We start from the raw sequence: 21,305 nt of genomic DNA, 5'->3' as shown, positions 1-21,305 counted from the left end.
GTTTAAAATTCTTACACTGTAGTTTCCATGGTATGTTCATATGGGAAGTCATGGTACTTAAATGCTTTGCACTATTCTTAATTACTTAAATTGCATAAAGCTAGAAACTGTTCCAGGTACACCAGTTTCTTATCCCATCTCTCTGAGTGGCAGTAACCCTGCCTTGTGCTTTGCTGTAAAGATAATGCTGCTGCATTACAACATGAGAACCGGTCATACATCCTGAAGCATCTGGAAGTGTAGAGCAGGAAGGAGCTCTAGTTTTAATAACCTTGTCCACTTAGTATTCTTAAAAAAACCACCAAAAACCCAAAATCAAACCACCCTCATGCAAACTGTGGTAGGATTGAAGAATTTCCTCAATTTTGGAAACAGCATCTCTTTTGAAGGTTATGGTCTATTAAAAGTTAGCGTGCCATTGAATTCTAGTAAGTTTTTCTTTTGAATATAGTTATGTCACATGAAAATGTTATCCTTTGTTTCATAAAACAGTAATTTGTTTCATTATTTGATGTGTGCTTAGACTTTGTAGATAGGGATTTAATTTTCTTAGAGACCCTGAAGGCTGGTTGGATTCTGTGGGAGCAGCAAATGCTTAGCAGCCTTGAGCTAGTGTATCTTTTTTTCCAGTTCATCAAAGGAAATGTTTTGTGTTATGCCTGTTACTTGCTGGATATAAATATGTTGTATATTTTGTGTTCAGAAAGGGGTGGTGGAATTCAAGAAAGAACGATTTTGAGTAACTGCTGCGGTTGTCTCAATCTGCAGTAGATATTACTAGCACTAAAATGTCGTAGAGGCTAACTTCCAGCTGAAGGATGCGTTTCAGCATTTAAAATTAATATTCAGGAACTTAATGATTTGAATACAATATCTGTCAAATGAAGTTTTGTGAACTACTACTCTGTAGCACAATATTCGTTTGTACAGTTTGTAAGCTTCCAAAGGAGGAGTAACATGCAGCGGTTATTTTATTTGCAGATGAAGACTTAACTGCAATAGCCATTTATTTGACCTCAATCTACTATCTTCTAAATTTGCTACCATTTGATGTTTTTCTGTATCTCAAGTCTGAGCATTAACAGGTAGAAAAAAACCTGCTTGTTAATTTAGAACAAATTCCCTCAGACTTAACAAGGCTCCAGTATATTTACGTATAGTCCTTAATGCTGAAAACAAGATTGTAGGCTGAAACACTAGCTAAATGTAATATAATTAATTTAAAACCCACGAACTTTTAATACCCCTATTTATACCTAATTTTTAATACAGACTTTCATTTTAATGTTTCCCCAACTGTGTCCATCTGACAAGTGTAGAGTTGTTCTTTATTTGGTGTTGCGACTCTTTGCATCTTTAACAGGTAGGATTATTAATTCAAGAATAATGTTACTTTGATCTTTTTTTGGATCTTACTTGGTTCTTCATGTCTTTCTTCTCTCCCTGTCTTTGTTCTCTTTCTCATTGTAGGACACCAAGTGATCTGGTTTACAGCTGTTGGAAGGTTTTTTTCCTTTTTTTCCTGTTCCATGTTGGACTCTTTCCTAGCAGGTTTCTACAAGAGGCTTGTTTGCACCAAGGTTTCTGGGGACCTCTTCATGCCCAACATATGGGGGGGGGTTACATTCTAGTCTGTATGTCATATTTGCTGACAGTCTTTTCTGAAAGAGAGTTCTGTTTTGGGGTAGCACTCTAAATTGAAGTGTAGGACTTTGGATTAGAGTTTTTGTAATATTTGTATATTAAAGAAGACTTCAAGCATTACTTGGCTCAATTTTTTTTATTTTTTTTTTTAAAGTTGGTGCCCTAAGGATATAGTCACATATCTACCTGCCTCTGAAAATTGCACTGAGCAAGCAACCCATTTCCATAGAAGTCCATGGAAAAACAGGCAGCCAAACACCTCCTGTTAGCTGTTAAGATACTTACACAATTTTGTTCATTCCTTTAAACAGTGAGAAATAAGTTTAACTGCTGACCATAACACTTGTGAAATAAGATATTGTACTTAAATAAACAGAATGCAAAATGGGATTGGGATTTTGGCATTGATAGTGTTAGCCTAGCATTAGAAAAATTTCAGATATAACTGAGTTTTCAGATACAAATTATTTTGTTCCCCCTATTGGGACTGCAAACACAGTGCATGCCTTTGGACCCTCTTACCAAATACTAAAAGTTCCATTAAAAAGTTATGTTCTGTAACCTCAAAGGAGTAGAGAATTAACACATCATTGAGCTGTATTTGGATGTTGAATGCTGTTTTGTGGTTTCTTTGACCTTAGAAGAGAATGGCTTTTTGTTTGCAGCCTGTAAGTTTTCTTATCACTAAGTATAAACTTTCTTCTAAACATGCTTCACTGTTTCAAGTTCTCAAACACGATGGCCTTGTACAATGAACATTTGCAAGGAATATTTGTGGCATGAGTGATTTCTGTCCTTGAATTTTTATTTCTGATGATCTCTTAAAATTTAAAACATTGAAATTCATCCCAATGACCTTCAGGAATAATGCTTCTAAAAAGTGCAGCAGGTGTTTTTTTTATTTTAGAGCTTTGGGTTTGGGTGGTTTGGGTTTTTTTGTTGGAGGCAAAATTATGGCACTGAAGTCAACAAAAATGTAGATAATACCTATAGATAAAAAAATAGATAAAATATATTAAATACCAAATGACTTGCCTGGATAATAGTAGCAGTAACAAAATAACAACTGGTGTCATAAATTTACGTACCTGGATTGACAGTTTAAAACTAATTTCACCATTTTTACCTTTCCTGACCATGTTACTGAGAGCTTACCTCAAATCAGTAACTGAAAGTAAGTGGATGTTTAAATTTTGGCCCACTTACTGCATCTTAAAGTCATAGGTTTTATATGGTAAGATGGAAAAGTTAGGTATTTGTATAATGTCACCACAGAAGTATTCTTCCTTCTTGGAGCTTCCTGCCAAGTTTAACTTTTTTTTTTTTTTTTTTTTTTTTTTTGGGGGGGGGGGTGTCATAGCTCCAGTTAAATCAGACCTAGACATGCCAGTGTTGGCTATATAATCATGCTTTGTTCTCTTCATAGTGACTAAAATCTCTGTTTTGGCAGGTGTGCTATTAACTTGGAGCTGATAAGCCGGCCCTCCCTCTCAAAAATGCAAGAGTAACTGCTTCATTGCTGTGGTTCATTATGGGACAAATTAACCCTTGGAACTGGTTATATTTTAGTTCTAAACATTTAGGCAGTTTTGTGATTTCTGTTAGGATTAGATGCCACTGTTCTTCCTGAAACTACTTCTGTTTATTTCCTCCTGTGTTAGGTAAAAAGGAAAAAAATGTACTTTTAAACTCGTTACTGAATGTTGTGCTAATTATTGAGTCAAAAGAGCAGGTTTTCCCTTCCATTTTCTCCTCCCAAGAGAAAGAGAGCACTGCCAAGTTTGCAGAGTTCTCATTTCAAAATAAGTGCTTTGCCTTTGCTATTAAAGAAGATTAGAGTTCTTGGAAATGCACAGTCCTCAGGGGCTTCAGCTACTGAAGAAACTGCAAGGATGGAATGCAGGAATCCTTCTACCCCATAGAGTATACTAAAAAGTGTGATTGGTTTTTTTCTTTTTGTATTCCTCCCAAGTTTTGTATTTTTTTTAAAAAGGGGGCTCAAAAATTCAGTCTGTTTTGGGTTGGTTTGGGGTTTTTTCCTGCTATGTTTTGGAACGGGTTGTTTGGCAAAAATTGTTTTGAAGCAATAAGGCTCTTTTAAAATTCTGTCTAAAAGAAACTGACAACCTAATCCAGAATTCTTTCTGGAGTGTAACCTGTTAATAGGTTACATGCATAGAAATGATAGTAAAGGAGTTCCATGTTAGCTGATGAGGTTCTAAGGGAGCTCAATGACTAAACTTCACTAAGCATCTACAACCAGAATTTGTTTGGATTCAGAGCAGTAGGCATATTCAAAGGGATGGAGATAATTTTTTTGTCTTCAGTTTATTCAACTGGTTCTTTTCAATAGTAAATTTCATCAAAGATGATTTTATAATGGAAAAAAAGTAGCAAAGCTGGATTCTATCTTTACATCTCTGACTAAAACTAGATGTAAAAGGGCTACCTCTATTAATTCCGAAATGTTGCTTGACTTCTCACTTACTGCAGCAGGTGATGTGTGGCTTCATTTACAAGCTAGCTGGGTGATGTGGCTTCCCCACCCAACCCCAGGCACAGATTCTCCCCCCTCCCATGTGTCAGCAGGATCTACTCATCTCTGCCTTGCACGGTCAGTAGGTCTGGATTAAATCAGCTGAGGGACCCAGCAGAAAACTACTCTAAGCTGTTTTATTTGCAGGCTTAATTTTCTGCTGAGCTATCTGGCTAGTTGAGTCTCCCAAGACTACCCAGTTGCTAGACTTGGGGGGGGGGGGGGGGGGGGAGTGGAAAAGCTGTGGGGATGAGGGGCTATAACTGGAGAACAGATTAAGATAAGTATTTTAGTGACAGCAAGCTCTTATGGCCTTGGTTGTGGCATCAGCCTACACCCTTGTACTTGAGTTCGGTTAGTAAGTCACCTTTAAAGGTAGAATGTGTTTTTAATTTTTTATGTATGTATCTATATATTTATATTAAGCTTTTCTAAACTTTCTTTAATTTTGAAGGGGGTTTTTTGTGCATTAAATATTCTAATTTCAACACATCAAATGCACCTTGATGTGGATCAGAAAAAGTAAAGCAACAAGGAAGTACGTAATTGCCGAGTGTAATATGTTATGATCAGGAAAAGTATGCCAACTATGTAAATAGTTGTGTGTATTCACAAGCCGTGTATTCTCCTGATTAGCTTGAAATATCAAATTGCATCAAGTCATGTTCTATTTACTTCAAAAAAAGAACAAATTATAAATCCAAAACAAATTTGAATGAAATACTCTTGGCTTTTAAATTAAATCTTGAAAAAGTGATTTGACTAATGATAGGTAAGTTAATTTGTTAGTTCTGAAGGAAGGTAACCTCTGTTAACTCTTGCCCCTGGATGCCATTTTTGAGGTGATTAATATGTTTTCTGAAAGTTTCTGTTGGAGGAAGCTGTACCTGATGCATTATACATTGGCTAAGACTCCTTTTGCAGTTTGAATATAATGGCTTTAGTTTGCCTTGCATTTTGGTTTTTTAAGAATAGGAAGAAGTTCCTTAAAAAAAATAAATTGCTATTTCATAACAAAGATGATGTTCTTTAAGGAATGAATACACAGCCACTTTGTTCTGTAGAGTTTGAAACTAGAAGAATATCTTAGTCAGGAATGACTGATTCACCACCTAACTATTATTACTAGTTGTTCTTAGCATTTCTTTCTAATCTACCTGCATTTTGGTTACTGTTTTTATTGCATAGCTGTGTTTTCAAAACTAATATCAAGCAAAGAAGAAAGAGCTTAAAAGAAAGTAACTGCTGTTTGAAATAAGTACGGAAGTTCCTGCTGCATAACTGAGTGTTTTGAGTTTTAAAGCTAAGTTTGTGTTGACTGATTTCCATGTAATTGTAAAATAATGGAGGAATTGCTGTAATAAGGTAACTTTTCTTAAATGTAGTATTTAAATAGGAGAACTAAGCTTAATATTTTATTAAACAGAGAACTTGAGAATGTTTAGTGTACAGTCTGCTTTTGATTTTTTGCTGATGCAATATCCAGATCCTGCTTTTTTCAGAATTTACTAATGATTTACTCTTTAAATGATGATTATTTGAATGTCTAATTATAAATGCTTGCTACCTCTGGTACTTCCTCTTACGGCACAATAGAAATTTCTGTTTTGCATTACAGAACTATCTGAATAGCAAGTGAAGCACAAATGACAGGCAGTAAAGTAACTTGCAGCATCTGCAGCCTGTGCCAATAACTTGTTAAAACTGCTTCTTTCTCTCAAGTTTCCATTTGCCCAAAGTTGCTTTAATAATGGTTATTAAAGAAGTGAAGGGGAAGAAGAAAATGGTGATGCAAGGTGTGTTGAAGCTTTTGAAATCTCTCATCCCTCTTTCTCTCTTTTCCCTTCATTTTCTCCGGATAATCGGGTGACTCCCTGTCATTCTCATGCTTTGGTCATTTTCTTGTGCCACATGTCCCGCTATGGGATGTGCTTTTCTTATGAGGTTGGTGTGTACTTGTCAACTCATGCTGTCAAGGACTTTTTGTGTCAAGTCTTGTCTTGTTTTGGCTTTCCAATTGGGAACACTTTGTCCAGGCTTATTTTTAATATAAGTTGGCTCCTATGAGGTAGGATTTTTTTTATATTTTTTTTTATGCTAGATGTTTTTAGGCAAATACATTTAAGAACAAACTGTTGCTTTCAATTCAGTGTGAAAATTAAGAAATGGTTATATGCCTGCTGTAAAGGGACGTAGATGATAGAGGAGCACAGTATCCCTATAATAAAAAGCAGAGAAATGTCTCCTGCGTATGTAATCGGTGTTTAAAGAATGAAATTCTCTTGCTGATGGTGAGGTCTAAACTTAATCTAGTGAGATAATCACAATCTGACAGATAGTGGCTACGGAAATTAACAGTTGTTATCCTGAGAACCTGTAGGAGAAAAGCAAGGTATTTAAGCAGCGGTGCTGTATAGGCAAATGTATCATCTCTTGCATGTATTGAATGTGTTCTGATCAGTTAATGTTTTCACTGTAATCGTTAACTTGTGGTTTAAACGCTTAATGTTTTCAGTGTGATAGTTAATTTGCAGTTTAAAATCTGGGCATGGCTTTTATAAGCAGTGTTGAAGTTTTAATTTCTAATTACAATTGGAACAAAACAACAGCTCCAAAGAATGGAGGTTGGTCTCTTAATATTGACAAGGTATTGTGTTTCATTAACTGTATATGCAACTTTTAATAACTTTTTTTTTCCTGCCTGTTAGTTCCCAGGTAAAGATACAAGGTTGCCCTGCTGGTTTTGTTGTGTGTTGATTTAGTGAATTAACAGGAACCAGATTCACTTGCAAACAGTTAGAGAGGGAACAGACTGGGTGCGGGGGGGGGTGGACGGGGGTGGACGACAGTAGCAGCATTGTCTGAACAATCTCTATTTGCAAGTAGAGGTATATAGTATAACATCTTTCTTTTCTTTCTGTTATTCTCTAAGAATGACTTTATCAGTCGTGGTAAATGTAGTGGGCACGTAGGCAGTCTTACCTATAGTTATAGTAACTTAAATAGCTATGCTATTAGATAGCTTATATTTGTGAAAACCATGATAGTCAGCTATTTAGAAAACTGTAGATAAGGTAGCAAGAATCAGTTGGTGGCAAGTAACTTAGCTGAGAAAATATGGTTGCTTAACGTTTTATTTTTAGTAGCAGCAAAATAGAGAATATAAAGAGGGTATAGTAGAAGGTATAAAGAAGATAGGAGGGAGATAAAGGACTTGAGTATTTCAGGATGATATTTTTAAATTTTAAGCAGTAAAAGATAGTTTGAATTCAGTACGTGTAAACTATTAAAAAGGTGTTCAATCCTTTGACTTGGCTTCTCTTAGAATATCGTGTTTACTCAGTTGATTTAAATGGCTAATAACTGAAAATGCTGGAGTGCATTATGAAATAAAACTCACTTTAACTGCACAAAGTCTTTGGATTTCAAGAAACTTATCAAATGAAATATTGTATTAAATGGGGACTTTGAGATAGATAAGGTTAGAGAAATATAATCTATATGTATTTAGTAACAAAAAGAAAACTAAGACTGTAGGAAATAACCTGCATTAAAAGAGTAGCACTGAAGAGCGTAGTGCTAGGTGGAGGTGTGCTGCCAACTCAAAGGTCTGTCCAGGCTTCCCTCAGGCTTGCTGTAAATGCTGTTTCTTAAGCTACATGAATTTTAAGAAATAAAAAGGAGAGAAGCTGAGGCAAGAATGTGAGCCTTTTATTTAAAATTATGCTTTAAACAAAATGCTTGCAATTTAAATTAATACTTTCAGTTCTTCTCTAGCTTAGTCCTGAAGGTAGCACTGGAGGTGTAGTTCTGGACCCGTCTGAATTTATTAGAGCAGGCACGCACCCCGGGAATCTGATTTGTCTAAATGTGCTTTTTTGTATTATTTCTTGACCAGTTACAGCCCATCTGTCCATATCCAGGCTCTCACTTCATTTTTTCTTCTCCCCAGTAAAATTTCAAGCCAAGCTCACAAGAAAAGGGAATGGAGTAGAGAAGGAAGCTCTTGTCCAAATCTGGCCAAACCTGGATTGCCACTTTATGCATCTCTAACCTGAGCTGCTGCAGTTGATGTCTTCTTACCTTTTGCTCTCCGTAGCTCAAAGCAAGTGTTACTGCCGGAGGGGAGAGTTTGGAGATGGAGTGGTGGGAAAGGAATGACACAGGAAAAGGAGGGGGTTCTGGGAGCATTTGGGTGGGATTTTGCTGGGACTTCTGCCTCCTTTTCAAGCCTAAATTCTGTGCCTTTCCTGACTAAGAGCAGTTGTATGGGAATAATAGTGGTTCGGCAGGGAGATGTTGCTGGTTCTGTTTTAATTAGAGGAATGCAGGCTTGGGAAGTACCAGCTGGCTCAGCAGGTCCGGTTCCGTTGTCTTGGGCAACTGTGTGATAGATTATAGGTTTTGAGAGTGTGCAGAACATCTTATCTGCACACTGTTACACCATGAAATACTTGCAGGGTGCCATAAGATTAGTAGAAAAAGATTCCAGCTGTAACTGTGATAATGCAGAAAGCAGGAAAGATTAATGGCATTGCTATTTTAGGAACCATTAGGTTTGACAGAAGTGTATGTTGGATTTTATGACTTTTTTTGAGGAGTAAACTGTACTTTAAACTGCAGAGGAGGGCCAAAAGGGGGATGGGAGCAAAGAGGCAATATCTTGAAATCTGATATGACTCCCCACCCTGGTAGCTCCAGATGTAGAACTGAGCTCAGTCACAAGCATGCATGTAAGATGGGTCAGCCAGGGCACCTAGGAGAATATTTTATTAGCAAGAGCACCGATGCTGTAGGTCTGCGTCCTGTTTCTAGATATGCCTAACTTCTGTTCTCATAACTTCTCTCAGCCTGTGTTTAGCCTAGCAAAAAGGACAAGGTCTTCTGATTTTATCTAAATAAAAGACATTACAGGATCTTAACTATTCTACTTCTATTTTCTGCATCTGCTTCAGTTTAAGTTCCTGTTGTTGAACACATATGTGCAGTTCTAGTCAACCAGTATTTCATGTGAAATCTTGTGCTTTGTACAAGTCTATTGATACTTCCCTCTTTCTACTAAAAAATGCCTTTTTTAGTACCTTTTAAAATTGCATGAGCTACTTGCGCAACTACGTGTAGCTGCTGTTTTGGTTTTCCTTCTGTTAGCCAGAATAGCCAGCCTTTTTTTTCTTCCTTCACCTCTGCTTTATAGCTGTAGCTTTTATGATTGATCCCTTCCAACTTTGCATGTTTTCTAGTGTGATGATCTGGTCTTCCTCAGAGTGGGCAGTATCATCTGACTATGCTATCAGTTCTTGAAATGCACCTTGTATTTTTACTCTGATTGCGAATTGGCATGTGAAACAAGCCTTCTTCCTAATAAGGAAGGGATGAATCTTCTTTATCCTGATAATTTGTCTCCTAAGATTTTCCTTTATCCAACTGCTGTATGGAATTATTTGATTAATCCTTATTCTGTCTGTATGATTAAACTTCCTGAAAAGTACTCGCATCTGCTCAGGTCTGCTACCTTACTGCTTTCTAAGAAACCATCTATCAGGACAAAAAGGGATTAGTGTGACATGAGCTATTTGTAATGTAACTCTGCCACAATTTTACGGGTTTTATTTACACTTTTTACATCATTAGCCCTGCTCTGAGTAGGGGGATTGACATCTTGAGGTCTGTTCCAATATAAATTATTTCATAATTCTATGAGCTACTTCCTTCAGTGAGTTAGGGTGAGTAATAGTTGGATTTCCAAGTTCTTTTTAGTTACACTAGACAGCTGAAGAGTGTGAGGGGTTTTTTTTCATTTTTATGGTTAAATAGCAGTATCTTTGTTACGGATGCTGTTAGAACCCTCACGTGCACTTGCTGCACTGTCAAAAGTGTCCTGAATTTTTAAGATATGCACAGTATCATCTCTACCAGTTTCAATACCACTTTACCACATAGGATTTCTATGTTTTCATTTTTCTCTCCGACTTAAGGATTTTTTGGCTCTTATCTTCAACTTGCCGATTTGTATTTCATGGAATTATTGAAAATAACATGCAATAACATCTCTTTGTTCCCCAGCTGTAAATGGTTCTGGGCATGCACTGTCTCTTACATTTAAGCAGTACCTGGTATATGGCACCCTAACCTCTGCTGCTAAGATATTAATAAATTTACTTCCCCCCTTGATCTCATTGCAGAAAGGTAGAGTCACAAAGGGAGGTGTGCTAAGCTCAGAATTGAGTTGAAAATGGTGTTACCAGTAGGAATCACATACAGCCTTAAAATATTTAGTCAAATGTTTATTTCTGGCTGTAGTACACGCAATATTTGGGTAACAGTCCAAGGTGAAGTTTTATGTTAGTTTGATGCAAAGTAATGTTCTCACATCCAACTTAGTCTCCTTCTCTTCAATTTTGAATCATTCTGAAACAGTCATAGTCTCTGGTTTTGCTTATGTCAAAATAAATGAAGCGGGCATAGGATTTTCCTGCACTTGTGCATTCCTAACCTAATTCCAGGTTTTTTGGTAGGTATGAATTTATTTTCAAATCGGCTTTGTACTTTTAAATAATTTGGGCTGTGTTTGCCAGAAGTAAAGCAGTAATGTACGTATGAACTTTACTCTTTGTGGAAAATAAAAAGTCTGAAAAATGTTAAAGTAAACCAAAAAGTGCTAAACTGGCTCTTATCCAACTTAACATTGCAAGTGTATTGGAGCCTGAAAAGGCAATTTAAATGATTTGAAAAAGAAATAAGTGGGGGCTGAGTGAACAGGGTAAGCATGAGACTGTAAAATGAATTCTCACAGGTTAGCAGCCAGCAAGGGCCGGGAAGCTGTGGAAGTGGCAGAAGGATGCTATAGTAAAGGTTGCTAGGCTACTGCAAGGAAAGCACTTACGGAGCACTCCTCAGCTATGCTGAGCATTTTTACTACCAAGCTGCTAAGTAATCTGTGTATAGTATTGCTGTTTTCCTGGCTTCTGTCTGGAGAGGGAAGTTTGAACTGCTAAGAAACGTTGTCCCTTTGTAGGATGAAACTTGGTCACATGCCAGTTATTACCTTTTGCGAGACTGACTGTTTTTGGTTTCGGTCACATTGACTGACAAGGAATGTCAGGAATTCTGCTGAACATGTTTGAAATGGAATAGCAAACAATAGGTCTTTGATTCAAGTATAAAAGTATAAAAACTCTTGCATGAATTTAACTTGTTCTGGTGGTGCTGACTAGTGAGCTCTTGGTTTGTCTGTACCATTTTGGCCTACTCTGTGTTAAGAAGCTTACTGAAAATAGAATGTGGGTTCTTTTCTTTTCAACTGGATTTTATGTCATTTTCGAAATATTTGTGAGAGTGTAATTAACCTGTACCAGTAAAAATTATTTCTTGCAATTGCAAATGCAAAGTCATTGGTTTTTCCTCAGTAAGGGAATGTAATTCTTCATTTGCTTTTTTATTAATGGGTTCCCTGTACTGTGTTTTGCCATACGTATAATTGGAACACACATGTGTTTATGATTCTTCTTACTTGTAATTTAACCTTTGATCTTTGTCCCAGGAGATCATTTTAACAGAAAGTTAAAGCTAACAGTTACTACCACAGACAGTGACAGTGGAACTGAATATGGAATTAAAATTATGGTGTGTTAATAATGATTCCTTTGCATCTGTTGTCTTTATCCTTGTGAGCTCTAACACAATAACCCAGTTGTCTTTTCTTTTAACACTATTTTGTGAAGGTGTATTACAACTCTGCCAATACTGTTGCGTTACAAACAAGTCAGACACTGAATACACACTGTAGGATGCAACAGCAAAAAAGGTAATTTACTCTTTAACATCCGTGAAGGTGCAGTGGATATAACATAACATGGACTTGACCCAAGTCCAGTGTCCTGTTGCCAGTTGGGGACTCCCAAGGCAAGCTACCTCCCCTGGTATATAGTCTCCCAACTTGTACTGATTTGTGGCCTGGGGATTTCTTGAACTTACCCAATTTTGTGATATAAATGCTCTTTATGAATGTCTTCTGTGAATTTGTGTAGGTGCTTTTTAAATCTGTGTAAAAAAAATAGTATTCACATACTATGCCAAGAATTCCAAAGTTCACCTACTTGTGTGTTGTGTGAACAACTGCCACGTGTTTGATTCTTATCTGCTAATTTCGCTCAGTGATGTCCGTTTCTTGTGTTGAGGAACCATGAACAATTGTTACCTATAGCTTTCTTCATTCCATAGGTGGTGTTACAGATTCTGTTCTCAGATTTTTTTTAATTTATTTTTTTTTTTCCCCCTGGAGGAAGACCATTACTTGTAGCTGTGGATGTGCTATTTTGAGCACTCTGGTTGTGTCCTTCTCTGTGCCTCTTTCAGTTCTGTTATATACTTTTTGAGATGAGTAGGAGCCAGTATTGGGTGTAGTATTAAGGATGGATTTTATACAGTGACATAATGTGTTTGTTTTCTAAGTCTTTTATAAGAATTCTTAATATTTGTTTTTGGTTTACTACTACTACTTCTATTTTTATTACTTCAGAATCTCATTCCAAAGTGAATACCTTTTTCACAGCCTGTCATCTGTGGGTTGTTAGGATTCTGGGCTTTCTTAAAGTTATGTGCTTTACTTTACATCTCTTTACAGTGGATTTCTTGTGCTAGTTTAATATCTACTCACACAGTTGCATAAAGAACTCATGACACTGTAGGTAGTTCTTGCTTTTATAGGTTAGAATAGCTTAGAATTATCAAAAACTTTTTTCATGTTTATAGAAATTGCAATATTTTTACAGTGAAAGTATGCATTTATTTGTGCAGTACAAGTTGTATGTGAAATTAATAACAGGACTGTATAGTTTGGTTTGATTCCCATTGCATTAATTTACAAACTCAATCTTTTGCAGTTTTGTTGCTAGAGAAGATGGAACATGATGACATTTGTAATAAAACTCTGAAGATTACAGACTTTGGTCTGGCTAGAGAGTGGCACAGAACAACCAAAATGAGTGCAGCAGGAACTTACGCATGGATGGCTCCAGAAGTTATCAAGTCCTCCATGTTTTCTAAAGGAAGTGATATTTGGAGGTAAGAAGTTTGCCTGCTGAAGACCATGTTCAGTAGAACTATGTTGAGGTTTTTGAATGAATTTTTATTTAAACTTTTTTCATGGTTTCCTAGGTTATTGTCTTAATGTATGGCAAGTATAGCTGTTCTAAGAAACATACTCATTTCTCAGCATTTACTTCATTTGACCTACCTTAGTTATTCATGACTTACAAATTGGGGGAAGGAGAGGGGAAAATAACAGAAAAACTTTTTTTTTTTTTTTTTTTTTTTAAAAAGCAAGATCTCATTAAGAGAAGCCTTTAAAATATCTATTGGTTAAGATATCTAAGTATTTTATCTGGAGTCTTAATATAAACAGACATGTGCTTTTGATACATTAACATATGATTGATCTTGTATTGTTATGTTTACTTTACATCAGATGTCTGGAAAGTCTCATTCTGCATAAAGAAACTGGACCAGCCAGTTATTACCGTATATGTCTGTTAAATAAAAATAAGCTGCAAACCAGAACTTTGCCAAATGTTAAATTACTACTGGTTTTAGGAATCTAGAATGTGATCATGTGTAAAAGTGAACATCAGATCTGAGCTTTTACATTTATAGAGATTTTGCTTCCAGTAGCTGGAGTGAAGAGAGTGTATTCAGCACAAAATTGTTTTAACTTGCTCTCTAATTTTAAAGGTGGGGAACTCCCTATGTTAAATTTGTGCATTTCTTGTTAAAGACATTATTGTGTATCATATAAATAATATGGCTCACAATACTGATACTATTTTTGAGTGGTGTAGTGTGGGATATATGTATTGTAGAAAGGTAATTTAAACTTTAGTTTTAATTTAGTTCTGTTTTGTGAGTGGGGAAAAGCAGTGATTGCACAATAGGCTCTAAAAGCTGCTGTGCCTCACCCTGAAAAGTCTACATTTCCTTTCTTTTTGAGATGTTTTCTCTCTGAAGGATCCAAGATAGCTATTTGGGGAAGGAGGGGAGGACTTCAGTCTGTTTTCTCATGCCTCCTTTATGCATGTTCTGTGTTGTATAATTCTTAAATAGGGACCTATTTTGCTTAGATGCTTGATGTTCTACAGCATGAAGTAATACTTTTGGTATTCTCAGGATGATTCTATATCTGTTTTGTGACACCCATTTGTCTTGTGTCTGGAACCGATTTTCAGCATTTTGTTTACATCACTTTGAGTTGATGCCCAGTTGAGAAACATCTTTGGCTTCATTCTTTTTTTCCATTCTTTCTTTCTTTTTTCTTTAATTTTTTTTTTTTTCTTTTGCGGGGTGGAGGTTGGGTGTAGGCGTTTCCCTAATCAGCTGTATTCCATGCTTAATTACAGGTCCTGTCCAGTCTTGTTGCTGTGATTTTAGGTATCTGAGGGGGTATGCTTTGGTGCAATTATTTTATATTCTGCTGCAACATTAGTTTACATTTTTGGAACCTACAGTATTTCTCTTCTTCGCCTTCTCTCCTGCACGCCTCTCTTGTAAAAATGTAAGTATTTAGCTCAATGATGGACATCTACCAGGAGAGGTTTTTAAAGTTAGAAAGGCTGTGTTGTACAGTATAGTTTCGACCTTCTTGGCTTCTAAGATTTTCTGCTTACTGCACCTTGGTCTATTCTATTGCTTATCTTTACTCTTTCTTTAAAAGAGAAGCAAATAAAGAATACCCTGTTTATACACTGATTATAGGAGTGGTTTTTTGTTTTAAAAATCATTCAGGTTACAAATTTAAGTATGGGTCTAAGACAAGATCACAGTATATTTCAGGAAAGTTCTAAACTTCAGTTACACTCAGCACTCAGTGTATGTCTCCAAAAGAAATCCGCAGATCTCTTATTGCGGGGTGGGAGGGGAGGGCAGTTGAAGCTGCGCAAGTATACTCACACTTGCAGCTAGTCTTCCAGAATCAGCAAGTGCTCAGAAATGTGGGAGTATTTTCATGCAGAGCCTTCGAGGCTGCATGTTCTCAGGTGTCATCCTAGATAGCAGAACTGGTGCTTTCCAGGCCCTACATGGGTATCCTTTTGCTTCCCAAACCCGAGTTATAACTACTGCATTTATTATTCTTTGGCATATGCTTCCAAATTCCCAAACAAGGATTCCACTCTTTCAGTCCTACCCTTCCATTGGTCATCACACATTTCTTAGTGGTATGTCAGTCTTGGTTTTGTGTATGGAGCCTGAAGTGCAAATACGCCCACATAATTCCAAGTGCTGATGGTGTGCTTTTAGCAGTGGTCTTTACAGTAACATGTGCGTCCATTGTACGAGCTCTTGGCAAGGCTGGGAAGCACTTACTGTACAGCAGAATTAGCAGCTGCTTTTGTCTGGCACATTCGTATAATTTTGAAGTGATTCATGTAGCAATCTTGGTAACCTCTGCTTTAGAAGATGGATTGTAGAGTAAAATAAACTTTGAGAACTCTAATTACCTTCATTTTTATCAGCTTTTAAAATATATAAAACCAGCGAGTTATTGCTGGAATGAGATATAGTAAGGCTTAAATCACATTTAACGGCAGGAGAGTAGTTTTTAATAATGAAAATACTTAAAAGGACATCTTTTTAGAAGTGTATTAGGTTTTTGTGGTTTAAAAATGTGTAATTCAAGCATATTATACCTGTATTTTTGGCCTTTTGCTGAAGGTGGAAAAGGACGTGGCTTGTGCTCTTTTAAAAAAAGCTCTTTCTTAGAAGCTCTGACCATGTACATCGGACAACTGTACATGGACTGGTGAAATTTAATACACAAAGTAGCTGCTTCTGTGGTTGAGAGAGTTAATAAGTAGTTGTTGTCCTAGATAATGATAGATTAGTACCTCCCCAAAACTCCAGCGTGGCAGGACTAGAATGTCTTTAGGGTTCCTCCCCACAGTTTTCCCCCCACAGCACTGGCTTTTGATGCTTAATATTAAGACTGCTTACATTAAAACAGATGCTTTCAGGCTATTACTGTGTTGGTCTGTTTAAAATTTTACAACCACCTTCTTGGCACTGTTGACCACTTGGGATTGAAGGCTTGAATTGTAAATATAACTAAAACTAATAGTGTGACACAACTTTTTAGAAAAGATTATGTCTTTTTATTTAAATGTATTGTTCTGCTTAAACTTCAGAGTTCCTGCTAAAATATATATAGAATAGTCTGAACAAGGGAATTCCTTGAATTAAGAACAGTCTACGCTTGCTGAGAGATCATGACATTATTTTTATGCTTTCTCTGAGCACACAGATGAGATGTAGTTCAGTAGAATTCCTCCGTCACGCACAATATGTGTATGTACCACAGGAAGTGTTGTACTCATTGTCAGAAGTACCACTGATTTAAAGGAAAATTGGAATTCATTATTTTATCCTTCTTTGAGTATACAAGCAAGTGCAGAGATTAGACTGGAAAAAACTGGGAGGAAATTATTAAGAAGTCCAAGACTTTCCTTTTTTACTCTATTTTCTTTGGGGGGGGAATAGACTGTATTCCTCAGCTTTTGATTAACTGTTAGCGCTATAAATTCATTAGTTTTCTAAGATTTTATGATAGGCAAAACTTCTTGGATAAACAGAATGTAGATAAACAAAACACTGCTGATATTTGTGCTTGATACTGCGTAGTTTGCTGTTTTATTATTTATTAAAGTGATGTTGTAAGGTCTTGCATAATGCTGAATGACTTTTTTCTCATTAAGGAGAGAGTGATAGAAAAACTTAACTAGTGTGTGTTCTTCTCCCTGTCATATCCGCTGTAGTTCAGGTGGTATTTCTAGTACTAAGGGGTACTTAATAAGGGAAGGGGTACATAGCCCTTACCCCCCCGCAGTGCTGTATGCATTTCTCCTCATGTAGGAGAGTTCAATCCAGTCCTGCAAAACTTGCAGGTAGTTTCTTCACACACCTGGAGAGAAAGGGGCAAGAGTAATACTTTGTATTCTGGTTTTTTCCCTTTGCCTGCTCGCTTTACTATTCAAAAGCAGCGATAGGTTGTCCATTATGTCCTTGTTCTACAGACAGTGGTTCCCTGACAGGAAGAGAAGGGGGGCAGGGAACAAACACAGTCATAAAGTCCGCTTTAGGCTTATATTCTAAAAGGAATAATTCCTGCTTCCACAAAAATGACTGTGGAAGCTATCCATTTCAGTGGTGGTGGAATAGGAGCTCTAGAGCAACAGCAGTGAGCATGCTGTCCCAGCCCTTTGTAGGCACTTGGATCATTTGAGCAAGACAAGCATTGGGCATACAGACCCAAAGAAGGTAAAAGCAAAACCCAGCTCTTCTTCTAGAGTGGAGAGTATAGCACAAATTCTTATGGTTAATGTTGCTGCGATAGGAATTCATATGATTCTCGATTTCTGTACCTGATGCTGAGAAAAAAATCTCTTCGTACCACCATGTTTCACTGGAGACAGTGTTGTTTTGTTTGGGGTTTTAGGTTTTTTTTTTTTCCCTAGTATGGAGAAATCAGTTGTGTGTGCATAATCATTTCTCAATCTTCACTTCCCACAGAAGATGTAACAAAAGTTAACAGGCTTTTATATAACACAGAAGGGATTAGAAATGCAAACTTCCAAACAAAGCTGGGGCTTTTCTGGTGTTTTTCATTACTATTATTTTTAAAAAAAAATTAGCACGTACATCTAGGTAAATTGTCGTGAAATGTTTGGAAAATGTTTGGAAATGGCCTGAATGCTCTGTTGAAGTTTTCTTTTTTTTGTCTGTTTTTTGTTGGGGAGAAGGTTTCTTGTTTTCCTGCCATTCAGACTTCTGATTGTGAGATTTACGTGATACTAGCATTTCTACAAAAGTGACTTCAGGCTACATTTTGAATAGGAGTGCGAGCCAGTCGTAGAGTCGCATCCAGTTAGGTTAATCGCTGTTAGTGGAAAGGTACAAGATGACTGAAGTAGAGCCGACTCGTAAAGGCATTCACCTTTCACATGGGAAATCCTCATGAATTTCAGTACATGGCTGGACAGATACTTGTTTGTTCTTGAGTAAACAATGTGTCAGTATTCAGAAAATAACTGTTAAAAAAATTACCTCTTGTAGTTATGGAGTGTTGCTGTGGGAACTGCTTACAGGAGAAGTTCCTTACCGTGGCATTGATGGGCTTGCTGTGGCCTACGGAGTTGCTGTCAATAAGCTTACTTTGCCCATTCCATCCACCTGTCCTGAACCATTTGCAAAATTAATGAAAGGTATCTATGTTGTTTCTTCCTATGTATTTAAATAGTTATGTTTTGGGAGTATGTATCCTTGCCTGTAATAGTCATGGGGTTGCAAAATAAACACCTCATTTCATAATGTGCTGTGTACAAAGTATTTTGTTTTTCTTTTCACAGCAATCTGGTGTTAGAGACAGTTGAATGTGTTTCTGAGGAAGTCATGCAGTATTACAGTGTACTGCATAAGTTCGTTGGTAGTGATGGAGTACATTTTTTTTCTCTGGTTTTACTGATCTCCTTTTACACTCAAATTGCATTAATTTTCATAAACTACAGGATATACTACAGATCAATACAAGATCAAGATTAAAATCCCAAGGGGAAGAATGGCAAATGCCATTTTTAACTCATTGTTTCTGCCTGAATGTCAGAAATGTTTTGGAAATACGTTAGAGAGAAGTAAACATTGCTTGCTAATGGCTATTTCCTTGTGTTTAATGAATTTCTTTACCTGTCATATGTATCCCTTCTGTGCAGTACTGCTAGTTTTGCTATTTCAGATCCTAAAGCTAGAGATGAATAAAAATTGGCTATTAATACGAAAACAGTCCTCTGAGTACAGGTAGGTAGATGTCACTTCTGTAAATGGAAAAGGGACTAGGGAAACCTTGCAGATAAGGGGAACACATTAGAACTTGAAGTAGCAAGTAACTTGAAATTCATGTAGTTCTTCAAAAAGTTCTATGTATTATTAAAAACTGATGGGATTTTGATAAATTCTAGAATGCTGGGAGCAGGACCCTCATATCCGACCATCGTTTGCCTTAATTCTTGAACAGCTTACTGCCATTGAAGGGGCAGTTATGACTGAAATGCCTCAAGAATCTTTCCATTCCATGCAAGATGACTGGAAATTGGAAATTCAGCAGATATTCAATGAATTGAGGACCAAGGAAAAAGTAAGTTGATTCTTCCAATTGTATGGCAGTGAAGGAATGGTATGTGTGTATATGCATTTATGTGATATAGCAGTTTTGAACTTTTGATTTGTGGCTTACCAATATAATACTAGAAACCTGATTTAGTATGGAGATACACCTGAGAGGATAAACTGCTTGGGAGAGAGGATTTACTCTCTCATTACAACATTATTAAAGTTGCCTATTCTTGTTGGTGGATGTACTATCCTTAAATTCCATTATTGTGTGTCGGGACAGTACTTTAAGATAACCCTGTAACTGTCTTGCAGCAAACTTACTTTAGAGAAAAGGTTTGAATACTAGTTTTCTCAAATTTCAGACAATGTTGCTTTTCCCCTTTCTTCCTTAACAAAATCAATAAATAGTTCTGTATGCTGAAACTATATCTAGAGGTATTTGAGTTGAAGTGAAATGTTAAGTTTGACAGGAAGTGTAATGTTATGGTAGTAAGTGAGGGTTATCATATGAATGGCTCACTCAGGAAGTACAGGCAGTTAAGAGAGGAACATACCTACACCTGACTCCCCAAAGAAAACAGGTTGTAGATCTGTAAATGTGGCACAAAGCCTCTTTTTAGAACGTGTTATTTTTTTCTTGGATAATTGAATGCATCACTTAACAAACAAACCAGAGTTTATTTACCCCTTAGCTAATCTTTATAACCACTGCAAATTTTCAGCTGCTGCTGAACATTCTCCTCAGCTGTGGGAATGAAAAGCTTTTCATGCTATTATATGAATGTTTCACATGGCTTCTTTTCCCAAAATGGAATAGTGCTTTTATCTCTCTTCTTCCCAAACAGATTGATAATATTGGTCTTTTTCGGTGTTGCGGTTTTGGAAATCTTCTTGCCAGATATTAATAAGATCGATTAGGTCAAACTTGTACTCATGAATCAGCAAATCCAGTTTCTCTTGTTTATTATCCAGATTCCTGTCACTGATCTTCTTTCTGTATTCTCATATCATATGTCTGTGCTAAATGAGCATTCACGGATAATTCTCTTTGCCCTCTCTTTTAGTTCAACTGGTTTTTAATCACCCTGAGGTTTATATTTTCCTTTAGACAACTTGATAAAGGTAACAGTTGGAATAGGCCAGGTGTCCTCTTGAGTCCCTGTTAGAAATGCTTCTAGTAGAAACAGACTCCTCTTTTGCAGGTCCTTCTTGCAGTATAATTATTGCCCAGTATATATTTGTTGTTGTTTTTCATGAAGTGGTAGTAGATGAGGAAGAAGAGAATTGAGATGCAGTGACTTGTGCAGAAATCTTTATAAAAGATGTAGTTACTTAACTTTTACAAAAGCAAAAACTAAACTCTCATCTTGCAAGTCACTGTCAATAGCCTTTGTCCCTCACTTCTACCATCAAGTATCACAAATGGCTATTTGTGGACTATTGGCTGGTGATGGGTGTGACATTACAGATCTACTGTAATATCAGCGTATGTGGTATCAGAATTTATTGATCACCACTAGGATTGCAGTGTCGTTAATAATAACCTTACATACTTCCTATCTGCCTTTTCTACTGCCCTCTGCTCTTCCCTCTTCCATTTCAGTTCACAGAACTGGGTGAGCGTTGTCTTTGTAGTCTCTGCCCTGACTGCAGTGGGCATACAGGTTGCTGGAGCTGGGTTGTGTGCCTCTAGCTGTCATATCTCTTCCTTTGCAGGTGGTTATAGTTCCTCTACAGAGAGTAGAGACTTTTCTTTTTACTTGCCGTGGGGTCACCAGACACTGCATTTACTTGCCACAGCCTGCCATAGGGCATAACTCTCTTTTCTATCCCTCCAGCAGCTGCTCAACCAACCATTTTCCACTTTTTACTCTGGGAGCAATTTTAACAGGCATTCCCATTCAGGTTTTTATTTATTTTTTTGATTTTCTGGAGGCATTAGTCTAGTATGAGATTTCCTGTTGAAGAAAAATCT

The 21,305-nt window shown here is 36.8% G+C and overlaps 1 protein-coding gene across 2 annotated transcripts in view; it reads left to right on the top strand.

Moving 5' to 3' along the window:
• The window catches only part of MAP3K21 (mitogen-activated protein kinase kinase kinase 21), a 43,837-nt gene that overhangs the window by 6,086 nt on the left and 16,446 nt on the right, over positions 1-21,305 (top strand). For both annotated transcript variants that reach the window (XM_075043273.1, XM_075043272.1), the window contains exons 2-4: positions 13,063-13,243; positions 18,278-18,426; positions 19,177-19,352. In XM_075043273.1, the coding sequence (XP_074899374.1) occupies positions 13,063-13,243; positions 18,278-18,426; positions 19,177-19,352 (506 nt within the window). The remainder of the gene's footprint in view (positions 1-13,062; positions 13,244-18,277; positions 18,427-19,176; positions 19,353-21,305) is intronic.

Source organism: Buteo buteo, chromosome 12, assembly GCF_964188355.1.
Source record: "Buteo buteo chromosome 12, bButBut1.hap1.1, whole genome shotgun sequence".
Classification (NCBI taxonomy): Eukaryota; Metazoa; Chordata; class Aves; order Accipitriformes; family Accipitridae; genus Buteo; species Buteo buteo.
The sequence above is the reverse complement of the archived record's forward strand: the minus strand, read 5'-3'. Positions and strand labels throughout refer to the sequence as shown.